This window comes from Anoplopoma fimbria, chromosome 8 (assembly GCF_027596085.1).
Source record: "Anoplopoma fimbria isolate UVic2021 breed Golden Eagle Sablefish chromosome 8, Afim_UVic_2022, whole genome shotgun sequence".
NCBI lineage: Eukaryota > Metazoa > Chordata > Actinopteri > Perciformes > Anoplopomatidae > Anoplopoma > Anoplopoma fimbria.
Genome location: NC_072456.1, coordinates 541,648 through 562,168, shown reverse-complemented (window position 1 = coordinate 562,168; position 20,521 = coordinate 541,648). Strand labels below are relative to the sequence as shown.

The 20,521-nt window shown below is 41.3% G+C and overlaps 2 protein-coding genes across 10 annotated transcripts in view; one reads left to right on the top strand and one right to left on the bottom strand.

Moving 5' to 3' along the window:
- The window catches only part of sec16b (SEC16 homolog B, endoplasmic reticulum export factor), a 72,897-nt gene that overhangs the window by 8,355 nt on the left and 44,021 nt on the right, over window positions 1-20,521 (top strand). For 3 of the 8 annotated variants that reach the window (XM_054603506.1, XM_054603505.1, XM_054603507.1), the window contains 9 exons: window positions 460-544; window positions 693-855; window positions 984-1,144; window positions 1,248-1,276; window positions 1,451-1,591; window positions 1,672-1,764; window positions 1,844-1,943; window positions 2,258-2,307; window positions 2,389-3,119. In XM_054603506.1, the coding sequence (XP_054459481.1) occupies window positions 460-544; window positions 693-855; window positions 984-1,144; window positions 1,248-1,276; window positions 1,451-1,591; window positions 1,672-1,764; window positions 1,844-1,943; window positions 2,258-2,274 (789 nt within the window). In that variant the 3' untranslated portion in view covers window positions 2,275-2,307; window positions 2,389-3,119. Of the gene's footprint in view, window positions 1-459; window positions 545-692; window positions 856-983; window positions 1,145-1,247; window positions 1,277-1,450; window positions 1,592-1,671; window positions 1,765-1,843; window positions 1,944-2,257; window positions 2,308-2,388; window positions 3,120-6,964; window positions 6,984-14,879; window positions 15,386-20,521 lie in introns of those variants that run through there. The other 5 variants (XM_054603509.1, XM_054603511.1, XM_054603512.1 and 2 more) reach the window with 5 other exon arrangements.
- glulb (glutamate-ammonia ligase (glutamine synthase) b) lies at window positions 16,626-20,359 on the bottom strand. 2 transcript variants are annotated; one of them, XM_054603514.1, is made up of 7 exons: window positions 19,970-20,359; window positions 19,409-19,589; window positions 19,130-19,291; window positions 18,898-19,044; window positions 18,672-18,799; window positions 18,349-18,548; window positions 16,626-18,249 (listed from the first exon to the last, which is right to left on the bottom strand). In XM_054603514.1, exons 2-7 carry the CDS (start codon window positions 19,572-19,574, stop codon window positions 17,931-17,933), a joined length of 1,122 nt encoding a protein of 373 aa, XP_054459489.1. In that variant the 5' UTR covers window positions 19,575-19,589; window positions 19,970-20,359; the 3' UTR covers window positions 16,626-17,930. The 2 variants fall into 2 exon arrangements, with proteins under 2 accessions (XP_054459489.1, XP_054459488.1); XM_054603513.1 differs by having other exon boundaries at window positions 16,627-18,249; window positions 20,009-20,359.

Below are 20,521 nucleotides of genomic sequence, written 5' to 3'. Positions count from 1 at the left end.
TGAATTTGGCGATGTACTGGCGATCGTCTAGCGCCACTATGAGGTTGACATTTGTGGATTTAAGAGACGTCTCAACAACTATTGGACAAATTGTCAATGAATTTGGTGCCCATTCATGTCACCTTCAGGATGAATTGTAATCATTTTGGTGTTTCATCTAGCGCCAGCAGCCAAATGTAGTGGTTTATGACCTAATACCAGCAAAGCTAACTACATTTCCATCAGCCTCAGCTGTACTGTGTATAAAGTGTTAATTAGCAAATGTTACCAACATGCTAAACTAAGACAGTGAACATGGCGAACATTATAACTGCTAAACATCAGCATGTAAGCCTCGTCATTGTGAGCATGTTAGTATGCTAGCGTTAGCATTTTGCTTAAAGTATTGTTGTGGCTAACTCTTGTTTGTCTTCTTAACGGTAAGACTATATAAGTGTCTACATTTCTTATTTTACTCAGACGGGTAGTTACGACCGTACTGAAACATTACAGTCACCTCCTGAGGGAAGTGCTTTGGTCCATGAGGATAGCAAAGTGTCCTTAGGTAATTATGAATCCTCATTACTTCAAATGATGCAGCTGTGTGGCCTGTTTCTCACTAGAGGGCAGTGGCTATTGCACCTGCTTTCTTGTTTATCTGCTAATGAATACTAAAAGGATATATCAAAATGTTGATTTTAATTTTTCTACAGAATCGCACTTGGATGACCTTAACCGTGACATCCAGAGTCCAGAGCCAGAACTCCTTTATTACACAGGCACTGGGAATCAAGAAAACCTTGAGCATCAAGTTGAAGGAATCACTGAGGAAATGAATGTGTTATCGTGGGACGATCATACCAGAGCTAAGGACTGGTATGAAATGTGCAGCGACATGCCTAATCCACGTCTGTCATCGACATACAGGAAAACCGTTACTGCTCATGTGATATCCATCGCTAATAGACCATTATGTCACTGTCCTCTGCCTGTTACTTGTCTAGGCCACACGCCAATTCTCCGATGCCAGTACCGCTGGTTTATGCTCCCACAGCGACCACAGTGACTGCGAGCCAAGCCTTCAGTTATCATAATACAGATAGTGCTGAAGTCAGAGCTGCCTCGCCACATTGTCCTCCGAGTAATCTGCCATCAGCAGCAGAGGGTGAGAATCTAATGTGAGATCATTCCTTTCTCCATTCAGATATGTTCTATGGGCCACGGGGAGTCTTCCTGTGTGTGATGTTTTGATTTTGTTGCTTCTGCAGGGGTTTGGTCGTCATCTGGACCAGACACAGTGAGTCATTTTTGTAATATTCTTACAGATAACAAAAGCAAGTAACGCAAAGATGGCACCCTCCTGGTTTGATGTTACATGTGTGATCTTTTACTGGATTTATGCCAATGATTTGGTAATGTGTTTCAAGATTTTTACCCTTTAAAATGTAGTATTTTTAAATGTTTCCAAAAGTTACCTGGGTGTGTGTCTTCATTTCCTCTGAAGATGGGGGTTCAGATGCTTGAGGTCAACAACAGTCAGCAGGGGCAGTGCCAGCAGATCGTCCAGCAAGGTTTTGAAGGCTCCAAGCAGACCAACGAACCTCCTAAACAGGTGGGTCAGACCTGTTGGACCACAGGTGTCGGTTTACCGTTTGTAGGACATGGGTCTCATTCTCTCTGTGTTTAATGCAGAGCACCAAAGCCGGATGGTTTAGTGGTTGGTTCAAGTCGACACCCAAAGATGTTCACGAGGAGAGTTCAGAGCAGAGAAGCCCAGCTCCGATGGTAAGAGTGGAATAAATAAACATTATACTGTCAGTTTCAATTGGGGATCTAAGATGTATATTTCTGAATGTTTTCTCAGGAGCTACCTCCGACTACTGGCTTCTGTCCTCCTCCCCCGCCTGCCATGTTTCCATCTCAGCCTCCGTCTGCTGGGATCAACCCCTTTTCAAGGAAAGCAGGTGAATTATGAAATTACTTTAACAATATTTTTTCTTTGTTGGGGTTGAATTATTTTCTTCCTGTATTTTTTTTAGAAGTTCTAAATATGTTGCCAAGTTCCCCTTTCTTCAAATGTTATGTGGGATTTCTGAGGTCACTGAATTGAGGAGCTGTGTTCCTGCTGTGTCGCTGCCATTAACACAGTTACTGACCAGCGTGTCCAATTTCATATTTGTGCTAAAATGCAGTCATGATATGTGTGACATTTTACCTACATACAGTAAACCTATGCAAATGTGATAGTTTTCTATAAATATCCATGTCTCCATCCTAGGCCAGCAGCTGGGGTAGAAGCCCTCTCCAGACCACTAGCCTGTATCACAGGTAAATAAAGTTACTTAAAAACAAATAGATCTTCAACGTATTAAAGGACTCACATAGTTACTAGACTTTTTGTGTTTGTAGGATGTAAGGGATATCAGACCACCTGTCATTCACAGTGCCTTTGTGTCTAATGAGAGCTTCAACTGGCCCTCTGCTCGACCCACACACACACATTTCTTTTTAAAGGATGTCATTTAGAACCCCCACAGCCTTGCTCACCATCATGTTCCACATTTGATACAGAAATACTCTGGATGGACTGGCATAGTAACTCATGTTGCAGCGAGCGAAACAGCTGAGATGTGCTCTCTAAAAGCTGACAGCGAGGACATTACAAGTGGATGCAGTACATATTTGGGGGAAGGGATACCTTAATTGACCCAAATAACCATTTATGTACAAGAGAGTTGACCAGGACCGTCGATGCCAACAACACTGAGCGACTGTGACCACCTAGCTAACTGCTAGCTACATGCTGCTAGGGAATTAGCTATATTTAAGTAATATTTTGGAGGAAAAATCTATCCATCCATCATCTTTTTATGATCAGATGTCTATCCATGCCACTTAGACACAATTGTTCGACAATTAAAAATACATTCAAACATAAATGAGGTGCAAACTAATATGTAATGTGATGCTGTGGTTGTTTATTAGCCTCACAGAAGCCAAGCAGAGTAAGCCTGACTCTGCAAGGCTGGTAAATTATGGCACAGTGTGAACATTATGTTTACCTTCTGTAAAATGAATGATACTGTATATTAGACATTGAGTTGTGATGCTGCCAAGATGGATGATACCATGTGGTGCAATGGGTGGGGGTGGGGGGGGGGGGGGGATTGGGAAAGACCTCTGCCAGGCAAACAGCCAACATGCCCTACCCAGCCAGCCAGTATTCACTTATTGGATTAAACTGTTAAAGCTTTATTAATCGCACTATCTTATCAATTCCTGTGTTTTGACAAAGCTAATGTAGGCTCCTTAAATGTATATAAAACACACAGTAATATACTTTTATTACGTCACCTTTTTTTCTTCTTTTTTTTTACTTCTGTCACATGGCTTCGTGCTTTATGTATTACAGTATTTGTCAATGTTATTTTTACCTGTGCAATTAATTACCAGTTTATCAGAGCAATTTTGCCTGCCATATTAAATAAAAAATATCTTGCCAAGAAATATCTGGAATTCCAAACGAGGCCTCTCACTTAATGTAGAGCAATTGACAACACGGCAGGTGCGGTCTCCTTTTACGATTAGTCAGCAGTAGCCAAGTGTAGATGGACAGACTGGCGAGTCTACGGGTCCCTGCCTGCCAAATAATGTGTCAGAGCATTAACGCGTTTAGAATGGATAGCTTTGTGAAAGACAGTTTCAAGTGGCATCCAAAAAATCTCTCCGTATAGTGAACTTCTGACTACAGTTACAGCCTCATTCCATTTTTGGTAGATTGGAATTTTTCGTCAAGTCATTCACCAGAGTCTGTTTTAACTTTCTTGTTGCATAAATGTGATGTGTTGTTGTTTTAAATGATCCTTCAGAGAGCAAACATAATTTTAAGTACAAACAATAAAAGCTGATGACATTATTTGAAATGACCATTTGGTTAATAAACCGTTTATTAAGATTCATCGTCAGACATAATTTAATCAGGTATGATATGTTGTTTCCCTTTTATCCTCTAGAGGTAGAGCTCCTACATGCTTACATTTGAAAGAACCTCGTACAAACCAAACATGTGGTACATGGCGATATGATCAAAAAGAGCCATAGCTTTTTACCTGGCATTACATGCACAGTGAAATTTAGACATATGACATTTAAAGGTCCCCTGCATGGAGCCAGCTGTACTGCCAAACACGATAATGAATACAAAGGACCACGGCGTTAATTCAAAGCAAGCAATGACTAACAACTTACAATAACAACTTCCATGAACCATTAAAACGTATTAATATAATCACAGTAATGTGTCTCAGGAGGTACTACGTTGATGTTGGGGCACGTCTTATGCAGCTATTGCTGCTTGTGCGTCCAAAAACCCCCTTCACACCAGACAATAAAAACAGCCTGCACCTGAGAATAAATTAATATTGTTGATGCAGATTTTTTTTTATGTGTATGACAGGCACTGATGGGTTGAGATCATTAAGCTGCCCTTCTATTTTTTAGGACAATATAATGTACCATATTCCCGTGGACAATACTGATTATCAAAGCTGTCGTCTTCCATAAAATCTGCACGAGGAAGTGATGTGCCTTCTGAAATACAATGCTCAGTGCCATCCCTACTTGAATTGAGTCAGCATGTCCCACTTATCCACCAGATTGAGAGTGACCCAGACATGCTCCCACAGAGTAGGTAGCCATTTATCATGATAAAATGGGAATCTGCATGTAAGACATGCAGATTCCCATTTTATATTCCCAGTGTTGTAAGATTAGTATTAACTAAATATAAATAAGGGGTCAAGTGCCCTTGTAACCGTTTCACGTCACACCATTAAGCTGCAAGCTCCAGTGTCGATGCTGGTGGCAATTTTTAGCCCACAACGTTCCCATGGGAACCCAGCACAACAGGGACAAAGCGTGTGTGAGTGACCTGTTATAAAACTAAAAAGGCACGATTATCATACATACCATAACGTAAATAAACTGGTTCCCCTATGACAATGTGGATGAGTACAGTACCTGTGTTTTAAACTGATTCAGACATTCGTGTCCCTGTGATTCAGCACATGCTGTGCAAGCTTTGCGGCACACTGGAAAGACTTGTCGCACTCCACGCAGACAAAGATCCTCCCAGCGCACGTCTGCTCCTGGTGACTCTTCAATGTGGCTAGGTGGCTAAAGTTCTTGCTGCAGCCCGTGCAGCTGTGGGGTTTCTCTTTACTGTGGACGTACTGGTGACGCACGAGGCGAGAGGCCATGGCGAACGCCACACCGCACTCTGTGCACTTGTGGGGCTGCTCTCCGCTGTGAATGGCCTTGTGCTCGGTCAAGTTGGACGACTTGGTGAAACACTTGGAGCACACCGGGCAGACGTATGGGCGAACCCCCACGTGGATCTTCTGGTGCTCTGCCATGCGACTGGCCAGAGCAAAGGCTTTGCCACAGTCGGGGCAGGAGAAAGGCCTTTCTCCCAGGTGCTTCCGCTCATGGCGCTTCAGGGAGAGGGGTTTGTTGAAGGTCTTGCCACAGTGCGTGCATGGGAACGGCTTGTCGTTGGTATGCATGTTCCGCTCATGCTTCCGCAGGTCAGAGGAGCGAATAAAATCCTTCCCACAAGAGTCACACACGTAGGGCTTTTCACCAGTGTGTGTGCGGATATGCTTGCGGTAATCTGAGGACCAGATGTAGGTCTTGACACAGAAGGGGCAGTGATATGGTCTCTCACCCGTGTGGAGACGCTTGTGCTGCTGCAGCGTGCCCTGATGGGAGTAAGCCTTGCCACATATTTCGCACACATGCGGCTTGAGGCCAGTGTGCGTTTGTAGGTGACTCTGCAGGTTGCAGAGCTTCTTGAAAGCCCAGTTGCAGCGTGTGCACTTGAAGGGACGGTGCTCTTTGTCGACTCCATTACGTTTTTTCATCGCTACCAGAAGTCGAGGGATCTTGTCATCTTCGCACTTTTTAAGTAATTTCTTTACGGAAGGACTATGTACATCCTTCTTTTTGGTCTTATTCCCGACTCCGCCTGGAGAATATTCCTCAACATTCAGCTCTTTGAGCTTAGATGCCCTCTGTTTTGCTGAGGCGTCACTTTGTATCGTTTGGCTCTTGAGGTGTTGAGAGCAGTTACTTTCTTTCTTTTGCACAGCATCCAAGAGCACTTCATTAGATCTGCATACTTTATTGTTCTCAATTTGTTTAGTGCATTGTAACAATCCTCGAGAGCTATTGTCTATCTCATCTTTAAATCCTGTCAATTCTCCCGGGGAAAGTTCAGCAAACTTCTCCACGAGAGACCAGTTCGGTGTCTGAGGGTTCAGATAAAGGATTCCAGCCTCACAGCCCTCCGAAAGTGAGTTGATACCACAAATACCGACAAATGAAGAGTCAGTCTTCACATGCTGAGGGTTCATTAAGAGCTGTCCATCTGAGAGAGAAGCAGTGACAGAATGCCTTTCTTGTTGCTTCCTATTACTTCTCTTTTGAACAACTGGATTGTCAGACGACCGTGGGGAGATTTCATCAGCCATGGTCACTAAAATTCATGGCATGAAAACCTCTGCATGTGTTGGGAGTTCCAGACAATAAGCCTCCTTAAAATGACCTGAAAAATAAAAAAACACAGAGCATGTTATTACCATCATCATCAAAGCCTAGTGGGTCTTTATCATAACTTCAATTTCTTAAATAAATGATCATATCAAAGCTTTAACATGGATTTAATTTCTTCATGGTATAACTATTACAGGCCTGCTTACTGACTACTTACTCTGCGGCTGCATCCACCATGACCTTGGGTATATCCTTCGCAGAGCCTTGCATCTTGCTGTCACACTGCACATGAATATCCAAACTTCCTCCGTAGCTTTTCCTTACATCCCCATCAAAATAAAACCATAAAGTCGGACTTGTAAATTTTAACTTTCCAAATAAAAACAATAAACATTTCACTAAGCCACTTACTGTGCGGTCACCTTCCGTGCAGGTCCGGTTCGGGAGATGCCGCAGAGATATATCCTCGCCCCGGGTCATATGGAATCTGGGCAGTCGTTGGTGTTAACAGGCGGAGTTCTGGCAGCAGCCGTCTCTGGGTCTTGGTCAGCATCTATCCTGCTAGTCAGCAGCAGCATTGGTATCTCCACAGGCTGGCTCAGCTTACCTTTCACTGACTCATCTCACTGCCTCTTTGCATACAGCCTGTTGAGACAGTTTTTAAAGAGACGGAGAACTTCATATTCCCGTGTCAAAAGTGGGGAAAGTGCAACCTTTTGTTAGATTAAAGCTACTATTGTTTTAAAACATGTATACTTACTTACAGGTTACTTCAATTTGCCGTTTAATTTCTTGCATTCCTGACAAATCTTCAACGTTTAAAAGACAGGCGTATTTTTATAAAACCGAGGTTTAATGTAACATAAACACGTCAACTTTTATCCTTCCGCCGTATTGGTGCAGCAGGTGTGCAGCAGGTGTGCAGCGCATTGATATTTTAATCAACTATTCATTTACAAGGTCACCCGCGTGTTAATGAACTCAGCCAATTAAAGCAAATGTCAGAAATAGCATCATATAACGTGCTATAGTGTTTCATTTACATTGACATTTTCCATGATGGAATTTGAGATTCGGTATCACAACATGATGCTGTTTCAGACCGCAGCCCCCGTCTAAGCTTTCATTCCTATTTTAAGTCCACATGCAGTTCCGTATAATGGCCTCAAGGTGTCGCTGCTCACTTTCAGTTTTTTATGAACACATTAGCCACAGACGGGAAAATCACCGGCTCCATTCAACAACAACAGAAAATCCGTGGAAATCTAATTCTGAGGATAGCCTTTATATCATTGTGGCCATGTTTATTGTTTACGCAGAACAGAAGGGTCTCTATTTAATATTTTGAAAAGGAGAGTCAAGTATTATATTAAAAAAAAGATGTGTACCAGGAACTGTTTCTCTCTTTTCATGGAAACAGCAGGTCTTTGTTTTTAGCTACCCTATTTTTGAAGATGGCTAGTATGCGTTCAGTTTATGATTTTGAAAAAAATAAGGTGGAATGGCTTTAATTTAACATGATGATAAATAAGTTGCAATTGCAGTGTTTTTGTCAGCAGGTGACCTCGTATCCCTTCCCTACTGATTGTTGTATTCAGTGGGGAGGATGAACTTACCCGGCATGCACTTTTTTATTATTAAGAACAGGTCATGTATAATAAGTTTTAAGAAATCTTTGTTTTCCTTTGTTTCCCCGAAATGATCCTTTTCTGAATTTCTCAGTTCATCAGTTATTCTATCAAATCCTTATGTTGTTTTCTCTTCTGATTAGACAGTGCCTTCTCTCTTTCACTGTAGAGACCAACAGTGCTTGAGCAGCTTCCATGTGTTAAGTAATTGAGTAGTTCTTTTTAGACTTGTGTCATGATTAAATGGACAGTGCTGGCATTCAGTGTATTTTCCCAGGAGAGCAGACTGAAATTTGACACTTACCAAATAACCTTCACAAAGCTGTGATGCACCTTCTTCGTCGACACATATCAAGTTTTAATCTTTGTGGACTTCCTCCTGCGTAGTTTCCCACACAATGACGCCCCACACATACTGCTAAATTCACCAAGCTTTCAGATATATTCAACAATGTCACCTGTGTTAGTTTATGGCTGTGTTCAGGAATTTATCCTGCAAATATACAATGAATATTATCAACAAAACACAGGTGTGGGTTTGTGAAATTGAAAAAATATTGTTGGCCAACATTATGACTGTCAATTCCTGCATTGTACTGCACGTGCTATTGTTCATGTGTGTGTACTATACAGTGTGCAAGGAGTTTTGACCCCATTTGAAATCATCAATCATCAAAAACAATGTTGTTTCCAAAGGAGTACATCAAGTTCCAGTTTGTAGCCTGCCTTTGTGTTCGTCAACTGGAAGCTGTCACAACAAAGCTGTGGTGAACGTTACGCAAGTGTTTTTTGTAGTGACGCAGTAAACGAACCCGGATGCTGAAGCTGTACTAACAAGCGGTATAAGGAGCGTCACCCTGTTGGGATTAAAAAGATTGTGGTTTGTTGGTTTTCTGGGTGTTTGTGTTTCTTCACTTGCACTCACAGCTTTTCATTTATCAATGTGATTTTTATATTGTGTTTATTGTTTGTTTGATGGTTATGTGGTTACTTGCTGATAATAAAGACATTCTTGATCTTGATCCAATCAAAGAGTTCTAAATAGTTAAAATGCATTTTGCAATAAAGTTGGACGTGGGTGAATATTTCTTTGACATATACAAAACTCACTAGCACACTGCACAGAAAGAGTGCTGAGTCATTCTGGAGGAGGGGGTTCTTGGATTTCACGGTGGAGTAGAGTAGACCGCGTTGATTGAGAACATACTGTATTTTGGAATTTTCCACAGAACACAAGTTCTCCGGCTGTGGAAATGGTTTGATTAGCTTAGCTAAGTATTTAGTTGCATAAGTTTACACAACCCACATCGAACCTCTTCATGCAGACTTGATGTAGTTATACTATCTAGTACACTATCTCACTGTAGATTTGGCTTTTTGGGTTATTATTTCTTGTGGCTTTGTAGCAGAGTTCTAATAGAACATATTTTATTTGTTTTGTATTATTGCACAATTTAAATTTCTTGTGGAATTATTTCCTTTGTGTCTTTATAGCTACACATTTTGTGGCCAATAATGACTTGTTCAGTATATCACATTATATCTAGGAGAGAGCTAACAAGCTTGGCACTGCCATTGGAATGCAGAACGGACAAATCTAATGCCGCGTCTAAAAATAGTATAAGGAACTGTTGTACCAAAGCAATGCAGAAGAACATGCCATTAAAGAAAGGTGTTGAATCAGTGATGTTTTATATCCCTCTGATCTCAAAGGACAAGTGAGTGTCAGGAGGGAGGTTTTCAGTGTTTCTATAATAGGGTCCTAAACTGCGGGGTCCTAGTTGATGGGAAGTAGCCCTGATTAAAGTGCCACCTTGCTGCTTTTTCTTGTCTTTCCCTATTTTTCATAAATTATCCTAAATGTGCAAAGGAGTTACAGGAATAATGGTATGAATCTGAATCTATAAGGATCGTCAAGATAGAAGTTGACAATTTGTTGCAGTAGGAGTCTTAAAAACAAACACACCGCCTTGATTTGCAATTTGTCTTTTAAAAAACCTGTTGGACTGGTTGTACCTATGACACCTGGAGGATTATATGCTTTTGTGACTGTGCCAACCTTTAAAAAAAAAAAAAATAAAAAAAAAAAAGTGCCTATTACACTAAGGGCAAGACTGAACATGGTTGAGTCTAATTCCACTTTGTTTATTACTTCAATCTGCCATTGGAAATTGCATTGGACAAGTACTTGATGATCACAGAGTTAAAGCATCAGATATAGTATCATTAAAGGCTTACAGTTAATTGCCAGAGCCCTTATAACAGGTTATATGGTGCAATAATACCCTACAGCTAAAAATAGTGTAACTTTAAAGGAACACTTTGGGAACTACATCTTATTTGCTTTCTTGGTGAGTCAGATGAGAAAATAAGAACAGATAAGAGAGCTATTGAGCTAGAGGCGCTGAAAGGTGTATTTTGATGCATATGGACAGAGCCAAGGAAACTGTTTCCCCCTCTCCCAGCCTCTAAGCTAAGCTGTTCTAACTCTCTCCCGGTTGTACAATTTATATTTTTAAAGGTGTGCTTGAAATTTTATGAAATATGCCAATTCTCTTTCTTGCCAGGGTTAGATGAGGAGGAGATACCTCTCTTGTGTTTATCCCTTTAATAGGATGCTACAGGTAGAAGACGGTTAGCTTAGCCTAGCAGGGGGAAACAGCCTTCATTGCTCTCTCCAAAGGGGGAAATGTCTACGTACCAGTGGCATTAAAGCTCACTAACTGTCACATTATATATCGTTTGTTTATTCAGAACAAAAGCAAAAGTGTAAAAAGGTTTTTTAGATTTTTGTATGGAGCAAGGTAAGCTGTTTCCCCTTGCTTTCAGTCTTTATGCTAAGCTAACAGTCCTCTGGCTGTAGCTTCAAGTGGTCACTTTAGATGCATGATGCGTTCTAATGCCAAGTGTGAACCGATGTACTTAGCACTGTCCACTTGTGATTGGATCACCCAAAACACATTTTAATGCCAGGTGTAAACATTCATTACTTTTTTGTTCAATTTTCACCAGTTGTCTTTTATTCTAGTAGTTCTCCTATGTTTTGGAAAGTGCAAAACAAATGGGCGTTCACTAGGATTACAAATAAACAACACTTTTACCAGGACTACATCAAAACTTGCAAAAGTCTGCAAAACCTAAGGAAGCCTTAAGTCATCATGTCTTCAGCGGATTTCAGGGTTTAAAGCAAACAGGAATCTTCTTTGTCCATTTGTCCAATGCTAGTTTTCTCTTGGGATAGCAGTGTTTAATGAGGCTCAATGCGTAGAGCAAGACACAAACGTGAACATAGTTAAGACTTTGATTGGACACTGAATGCTAAAAACACATGGCATTTTGGATCAACAAAATCTATCACATATTATAGAATATGTTTGTTTTTTTTTTTTTTTTTATTCCTACAAAGAAATTCAAAAGTACAGCTGTGTCAGTTCCTTATCCCAAAATTTCAGATTGAGGTGCTTTTATCTAATCCTGCTCACGTCAGGCCCATGGCTGTGTGTAGTTTCTGCTCACCCTTTGCTTACTTGTGTGACCTTTGTGAGATTCCATTATCTTTGTGGCTGGAGGATGGGGGTGGTGTTGTAATATGGAAGCGGGGGAGGAAAACATAAAACGAGAGGACTGGTGAAATAAACAGTCCAGAAAGAAAGTCCAAATAGATCAATTATGAAAACAACACGCTTGGGGTAACTTTTGCTTAAAACTTATAAATTGTACACAATAGCATTGATTGGTTGATGTTGTGTCTTCAAGTTAAGATAAGTTTACTGCTGATTATGTGGTCCTGCAGAACAAAGACTTGTTTGTTATGATGAAGTCAATACAAAAGGCTCCTTAAAACCAGGCAGAAAAAGAACCAAATGCCCTCGAGTAGCAGACACATGTACACATGAAAAAAAAGAGAGAACTCTCTGTCCCAGCCGTGTTCTAGCAACCCGACACCACATAGTTCAGAAAAACAGGATGAGAGGGAAAGGGACTTTCAGGATTCTCAGAAGTGTCTGGTCTTGTCAGCCAAACATTGGAGAATAAAAGGCGAAGCTTTGACCTTTGTTTACAACTTCTGTTGTTTGCAATGATATTTAGTGCAGTTAGCAGCTTACTGTATATTATATTCTAGCAAACACATATGATCACACTGATATACATACAACACAAACCCCCTCAGCAAGTTGGGGGGGAAAAATTGTAAATTTTATTTGTTAGCAAAATCTGACTGGCAGTAAAACACGTCTCTCTATTAACTCTAAAAGCATTCCTGTCAACTCAGAACCCCTCTCATGAGGTGCTCCTCTATGTGGCTGTAAAAGGGTGAAATGTTTACATCAGGGTGTTTTCGCAGAGTGAATAGGAGATGTTGACATAGAAAAAGTTTCAGAACTGAGGTTTTTTTGTAGAGACTATGCATTCTTCATACACTTTGTACAAAACGACCCACAGATGTGTAGAGATTGTAATAACTGAAGCAAGGAGGAAAACCCTGCTCTGTCCAGAGGTAACAAAATCCTATGGACACCTCTTAGGATCACGAGATAATATTAGTAAATTTACACCATATAGTTTACATTACATTACATTACAGTCATTTAGCAGACGCTTTTATCCAAAGCGACTTACAGTCAGTAGTATATTACATATCATTCACCCATTCACACACTGATGACAGGCTACCATCAAGGTGCCACCATCAGACTCTAACTAACATTCATCATCCAGTCCACACCACTACGCCACAGCCGCCCACATATAGTTATGTTACCCCTCATTAAACGCCAAATTGAGATTTTTACACATTTAGTTTTTTGTACAGGTTAAACAAACGAGATGTAACATGTTAATTCGACCTGCTGGTAGGTAGATTTTGTTACCTTTGGACGGAGCCAGGCAGCTTTCGCCCCCTGTCTCTAGTCTTTATGCTAAGCTAATTCGCTGTTGGATGTAGCTTTATACTGTACAAACAGATATGAGAATCTTTCTCAGAATGAGCATATTTTCTTCAAATGTATAAAGTATTCCTTTAAATTCCTCAAAGCTTCAACCAAGAGACAGTTAGCTTAGCATAACGTCTGTAAGCATCAGGCAACAGTTAGCTTGGTTCTTTTCAAAGGTTAAAATAAATAGCACCTGCTTCCAGTTTTCTTGCTAATCTAACTGTCTGTATCTTCATATTTATCCTACATACATGACAGTGGCATCGATCTAACCCAAAATGACAAAGATTCTTTTAAGACTGATTTTTTCTGTCCCCAGGCCTGAAGTAAATTAAAAGCATAGCTCTTCTTTTTTTAATCACATGAATCCTGTGAATTCAGATGTATGTTAACATGCACTGGGCTTACTAATAGGCCTTTCACACACTCTCATGTTTCTTATCACCGGGTCAGCTGTGGTGCACGCGCAGTACTGCCATAATAGGACACGCACACAAGCACACAAGGAAGCTCCTTGTCCAAACATTACTGAAGTTTTCTGTAATGAATTCGGATGTAACCCGAACTGAACTTTGTTATGTTCCATTAACCATACAAAGAGAGACTAACCATATTCAACGTTATAGTCATAGATACGATCTGAGGTTTGAGGTCAGATTTAATAATGAGGACAGATCTAATCACACAAACACCATGTGCTTGTTTGACATGTTGATGACGTTTGATGGTGGTCTGCTCTCTGTCCACGTACCTCCATCCAGGGTTCTCTAACCTCTGGATCTCACTGTGCCGCTCTGCTTTCACAGCTGCTCAAGTTTCCGATCACCAGGCCAGCAAGGCTGCGACAGTTTTCACTGCATGTCATGAAACCCACCGCCGCAGAGGATACGGCTCAGTGGGGGGGTTGAGGCTGAGGATGGGGGGGATGGGTGGGACAGAAAACACAGCAAATCTGTTGTGAACAGTGGTAGCAGTATATAGGGCCTCTAAAGCAGAGGAGACTACATACATGTGATGAGATTATAGCTAATGCAGCCACGGATTTGCTGTTTGGACTCAAGATACTTAATTCAGTCTAGAGCCTCTGATCGAATTGCAGTTCAGATGCCTCTTTATTTACTATGAATGAATTCTGTTTCGTGTGACAAAAAGGTTCAAGTGAGATTATGTAGCGTGTCTTTAATTGTGATACTGGCTTTTTAGGGTAGGTTTTAAAAAGAGCCATCGTTTCAGTTTGTGTTCTTTTGTTCTGTGCGCTATACATATTCTTGAGCTGCCTGTTGTTATGTAATAGCCTGGAATGGAGCCCCACCCCCGCCTCTCTTCCCCACACCAGTTGAGACTCCGGCTGCCATGGAAACGAGGCTCTAGGCATAATGGTTTTCTTCATGAGACCTCCTCTTTGTCCAAATCAGCCCCGGTTATCTTATCTGAAATATCAACGTTTATCCCCATATTGTTGCCAAAGTGGTACATTCACACACTTTTACACCCCTCGATACACAGACAGTATACAATGGAGTCGGATAACACAGGAGAAACTGAGGAGGGGCTCCACATGTTATGCAATGGGAACATGACAATAGGTTATGCAACAGTAAATATACAGTACAAAACATGAACACATAAGAAAAGGCATTCCAATAGCATGTCAACCTCCTCAGGTATCACTACAGTATGTGCTGATAGGCTCAATAAATAGTTGGTTAGTAGTTAAAACTACTCCCCTTCTTACTTTGTACTAAAAAAGGCCATTAACTGAATGTTCAATATGTCTCTTTCACAGTGGCATTCGTGTGCAGTAACATTTTCTGAGCTGAGCTTGTGGACAGGATTCAAGGAGGTCAATGCAATCTGATTGTATGTTGCCAGTACATTCCGAGCCAAATTGAATTTGGTGTGTTCTCAGGCAAATGGCTACAAATGCAGAGTGACTCAAGTTTACTTAAGGTGATCAAGGCTAAGTCAAGAGGAAGAAAACATTGAGCTATTACTAGAACTATAATATAGTACCTTTATGGAAATCATTTAATGCAATTTACCCTTGTAATTAATACATTGCATTTACATTCAGTATTGCTCTATCTACTATACTCTAACAATAATCTCATCCCAGTCAAGACGGATTTAAGATTTTTGTGAAACCAAACTGGGGACACATCAATTTTGTCCCTATACAGCAACCGTCTGTCCACCCAGTGGTCTACATGCTACATGTGACAAACACACGTACATGAAGTGATTAGGTAACTACAGTACTTGTTATGCCCCAGGTGTTTACCTAGTGGACCTCAGAGTTTTTACACCAGATTTATCATGGTATAGTTTTGTACAGATCAATGAGTAAGACAAACACTGAAACCACCTAAGCTTACAATGTTTTCCCCTTACAGCATTAAATACTTTTTGAATATAAGAATGTCCAGTTCTTTTGTTGCCTTTATGTTTGCTACTTATTAGATCTTGTTTGTCTCTTCACATAGATCTCCATGGACACGATACGGCTTATATGTTCCCTGATGAACAAGAGACCACAACTCTTTCCTTCACCAGCTTAAAAGTATGTGTCGGTAAAGGTTCAATGTCTCCCTCAAAGAGATAGAGAGGAAGACATAACTTTTACTGGAGAGCCTCTCCACGCCACACAGTCATCTTAATGACACAAGTGATCCCAGTTCATGGTCGTCAGACATTAAACTCTCAAACACACACAGTCATTAATGTTTAAGATGCTCGATAAGGAGTTCAGAGCATATTTTTTGCCTCCACACGGCTCTCAGAATGGCGACGCCTGAGTCGGGGGATCATGGCTAACAGTGCTAACAGCGTTAACAGCGCAAACGATGAGAGTGCTTACAGAGCTAACAGTGTTTACCTGAGTGGGAACTTGAGGGTGGCCGATACACTTCAGCGATGACGTCTTCAGCCCTTACCGCCATATCAGCGCAGTGCAGAGCGGCAGCTGTAAACCAACCAGTGGGTTGAGGTCACATGCACTAAAAGGCATGCACAGCCCTCCTGCTAAAGTAAAAAGTACAGAGAAACTCTGATTACAACACACTAAGAAAAGTGACTTCATTATCTACCACGCTCCAGTATATCTTTACATTACAAATAGTTGTTTGCTGCTACATTAGTGCTCTGAATGCACCTTTAATTTTTAGGCAAAATGCCTGTATTTTAAGGATACATCACTCAAAGACAAATAATTCATTATAGTTATTTAAACAACATCCAGCTTTCCTTTCTGTTAAATACATAATTTCTTAATTTTGGTGCATTGAGGACTTCTTTCTTATAACTACTATTACAACAACAATACAGCCTTATAAATATTTAAAGCAGACATGATGTTCTCTGTAGTCAATTACCAAACTCATACAAGATTCAAATCTTTGAAAATTGATTTTCATGGGGCGGAACCGAAAGAAAACCAATGGCTGCCTGGAGAGGATGAAAACTACATTTAAATATCGAAAACACCTGAGCATGGTTTGTGAAAGAAGCAGAAATGCTTTTGATTTTGCAGATAATAATTTATAACATGCAGAACAAAAAGTAGTGGGCGTACCTTAAAGTTGAGAAACTTTCTGTCGGCTATCAAATGAAAAGAAATATTGTCATCCAAAAAAATTTTTTTTAATCAGACACTGTAAGTTACAAATAAACAACATGGTGAAGAGTTTTAAAGGAGCATACAGTACATCATGCATATGCCTTTGATGTGATGATGACGGTTAATAGGCAACCTTGCATGAAGTTTTAATAATCAGTTTTTCTTATTTAACTGTAAGACCGTGTACTCTAATTACCATATTATATGAGTTACCTAAATATGTTTAAGTAGCTAATGTGATACGGTTTGTAATGCAGGAAAGTGGGCAACTGCTCAAAACGTTTACGATGGATTTTCAGGTATTTTTGGAAGGAACTCCCCTTCCTGTCTTTACTTTCCTGGACTACTTGAAGAACTAGTGCATAGGTTATGGAGGCTCGTATCAAAACACCAGAAAGACAGCTCACTTATGTCTTTTGCATGTTTGCATTGACCTGCGACATAGAAGAGTCAGAAAAGTCACTGGGCTCACGTGCACGCTGTCAACACCTTCAGTCAATGATAATCCTGTGAAAACTCTTTTAAAGGTTTGACGTCATGTTGACTTTCTATTGAAGGCACCAACTTGGTCTGTTACGCTGTTAAGCGTAATTGGAAGGATGTGAATGTTCCCGTGCCTTAACTAAATACCATTTGTTTAACAGTACAGCACATTTTCCCTTAACGCCGGTCACATTTCAGAGATTCAAATCAGCTGACAGTCTGCATGTGACAAACAGACATGTCCGAATTTAACTTGAGGCAAACAGGATACATGCAGGAATAAACTTGAGTTAAAAGTCAGATCTAAAAATGTTAGCGGTTTATTCTTTTGACAGTGGCACATGAAAAAACACACATGGATTGTTAAAAATAAACATACAAAAGTAGATTGACTTACATTTGACTTTATCTGTACACAACATGATAAAACCACCATTGTGACAGATGCCAAGACTGCTAAAAACATTCAAATGCCTTTAGGATCCTTTGGGTCAGAGTTTTTTCTGCAAGATCTGCAGAAAAACCCTGCTGCTGTTATAGATTTCATTAGTACAAGTTAATATCTATACAAGATATCAGCCATGGCATAACGTGTTGTCAGCGGTGAAGACTTGCTGCATACAACTGAATGCACAAAGAATGCAGGTATACCTTGATTATTATTTCACCTGTCAAGTGAAAAAATGGAGAATGGTATGACATGGCTAAATACAGCACTGGTAATGACACTTGGTCTGTTCATTTGCTGTGATCTGTGGGCTCCTCTCCCTCTTCTTTGAGTAAACACGTGCGCACCATGGCCTCTGTGACGATGTAAGGGTCGCAGTTGGCGGACGGACGGCGGTCCTCGAAGTAGCCCTTCTTGTCGTGGCCTACCGAGCGAGGGATGCGGATGCTGGCGCCGCGATTGGCCACGCCAGCCGAGAACTCGTCGATGCTGGAGGTTTCGTGGCGGCCGGTGAGTCGCCTGGCGTTGTCGAGCCCGCCTTTGGGGTCGTAGGCCCGGATGTGATACATGTGTCTCTTCGCCAGCCTCTCGATCGACTCCTCAATGATTCTGTGAAGGAAAGGGAATTAGGAACACACTCAAAACCCAACTTCAAAAACCATACCAAAGTAATTTACGGCCCTGAAACAAACTGAAACTCATTCTTACTTCAGTCCGCCGTCCTCTCGCATCTCCTTGGTGCTGAAGTTGGTGTGGCAGCCGGCGCCGTTCCAGTTCCCCGTGATCGGTTTTGGGTCAAAGGAGACCACCACGCCGAAATCCTCACACACTCTGTGAAGTATGAAGCGAGCAACCCACAGATGGTCGCCCATGTTGATACCTTCACAAGGCCCAACCTGGAACTCCCACTGAAACACAACAGAGACTGCGTTATTAACTGGTCATTAATTGGTATTACACAATATGACAACAAAGACTGTGTTTTTCAATGAAGTGAGACAACGGAAAAACAAAAAGACCAAGGGAAATACCTGAGCTGGCATGACTTCAGCATTGGTGCCACAGATGTCAACCCCAGCGTACAGACAGGCTTTGTAATGCGCCTCCACAATATCTCGTCCATACGCCTTATCTGCTCCCACTGCACAGTAATAAGGCCCTATTTAGGCGGAAGGAAATAAAATATTAGAAATCAGCTGGCCTTTAAGATTGTGTATTTCAATAAACAATGAGACAAGCTAGTGACGGGATTCTCACCTTGTGGACCCGGGAAGCCGTTGGAAGGCCAGCCGAAGGGATGTCCATCCGTGCCCAGGAGAGTGTACTCCTGCTCCATACCGAACCACGGGTGGTTATTCTCCACCATGCTCATGATCCGTTTACAGGTGTGGCGCAGATTGGTCTCTGTTGGATCGACAATAGGGATTAGCTGAAATACAAGACGGCTTTATCTGAAAACTGCTTTCAGGCTTGTTTGTAGCTGCTTTACCTGCTGGCTTGCGGTTGTACTTGAGCACCTCACAGAGCACCAGCTTGTTGGGGTCTTTTCTGAACGGGTCCCTGAACATGGCGGCTGGGATCAGGTACATATCGCTGTTGGAGCCCTCCGACTGGTACGTGCTGGAGCCATCAAAGTTCCACTCAGGAAGTTCTGCCACAGAAAAAAACCACTGAAATCAATCATCTATTCCAAAGTCTTAAAAAACATCATGTTGTACTGCATGCTGTGGATGTGGACGTGTGGATCATATTGGAGGCCAGATCTTACCCTCGATCGTCTTGGGCTCCAAATCCAAAGTTCTGGTCTTGCAGCGCAGTCCCTCTCCAGAACCGTCGATCCAGACGTACATGGCTTGGACCTTGTCCCCCTGAGGAAGGTCCATGTACTGCTGCTTAACAGCTTTGTTCAGCTTAGAGCTTGTTGAGGTGGCCATTTTCTTGGCCAATACCTACAGAGTGAAGTGGACAGACCATGAGCCTCTCACGGTGCAGACACTACATCCTCATGCATGTGTACAATGTGTACAACCGGAGAGGATGTCATGATAAAGCACATGAGGCTGACAAAGAAAAAGGTTCAACTTAAGGTTACTAACAAGAGAAGCTACACTAATTATACAACAGCAGCAGCACCATCAGTGAACCAGCCTACAGCCTGTCTGATAATCTGATGCTTTACAAAATCTCCACTAGTTTCAAACAAAAGAAGTATAATTGAACAATGACAAAAAAATATTATACATAGGATTAAAGTCAACAAAGGTAAAGTTTCAATAGCATGCAATTAAAGGACAATGTCTCCTTTTAGGAAAAAAATCCATCAGCTTACCTGTATCAGGAATACAGGTAAACGTCCCACAGCCCTTACCTTATGTGTTAAGTGTAGGAAAATATCAAAAGGTGATAAGAGCCTCTAGCAGCGTGGTCGTCGTGTAGGTTTCTATTGTCTTTCATTCCTGCTGCTCCTCTGCTCCACGGTGGATTTATAGCGCTGCTGCTCTCCTCTGCTGCCTCTGATTGGCCGAACACAGCACGTGATCGTGATGCTGAAATGTGGGAGTCTGTCAATCACAGAGCACATCAAAGGGGATTCGACCTGTGACACACAAAGAGACGCATCTTAGCTGGAGGTGATCAAACAGACTGACAGAGAGGTGCTCCCTCTGGTGACGTGAGCTAAACAATGGATCCACAGATGTTACAGATGTGTCAGCAGACAGTTAAACACAGAGCATAGAGTAGAGGGAAACTACTCTAAATTATTCAATGTAATATTTTAGATTTTAATCTAGGTCTTATGTAACAATATAAATGGTGATATATGACTTCAAATCTGAAAAAAATCCACATAACACAAGTTATGTAGTAATAGTTAAAAAAG

What these genes read in the sequence shown, in the direction of transcription:
- glulb (XM_054603514.1), bottom strand. Translation starts at nt 19,574, where the DNA reads ATGGCCACCTCAACAAGCTCTAAGCTGAACAAAGCTGTTAAGCAGCAG. An exon ending in GGAGCCCAAGACGATCGAGG is followed by an intron (nt 19,292 to 19,408) that starts GTAAGATCTGGC and finishes TTTCTGTGGCAG; the next exon opens with AACTTCCTGAGTGGAACTTT. An exon ending in CGGCTTCCCGGGTCCACAAG is followed by an intron (nt 18,800 to 18,897) that starts GTGAGAATCCCG and finishes CCGCCTAAATAG; the next exon opens with GGCCTTATTACTGTGCAGTG.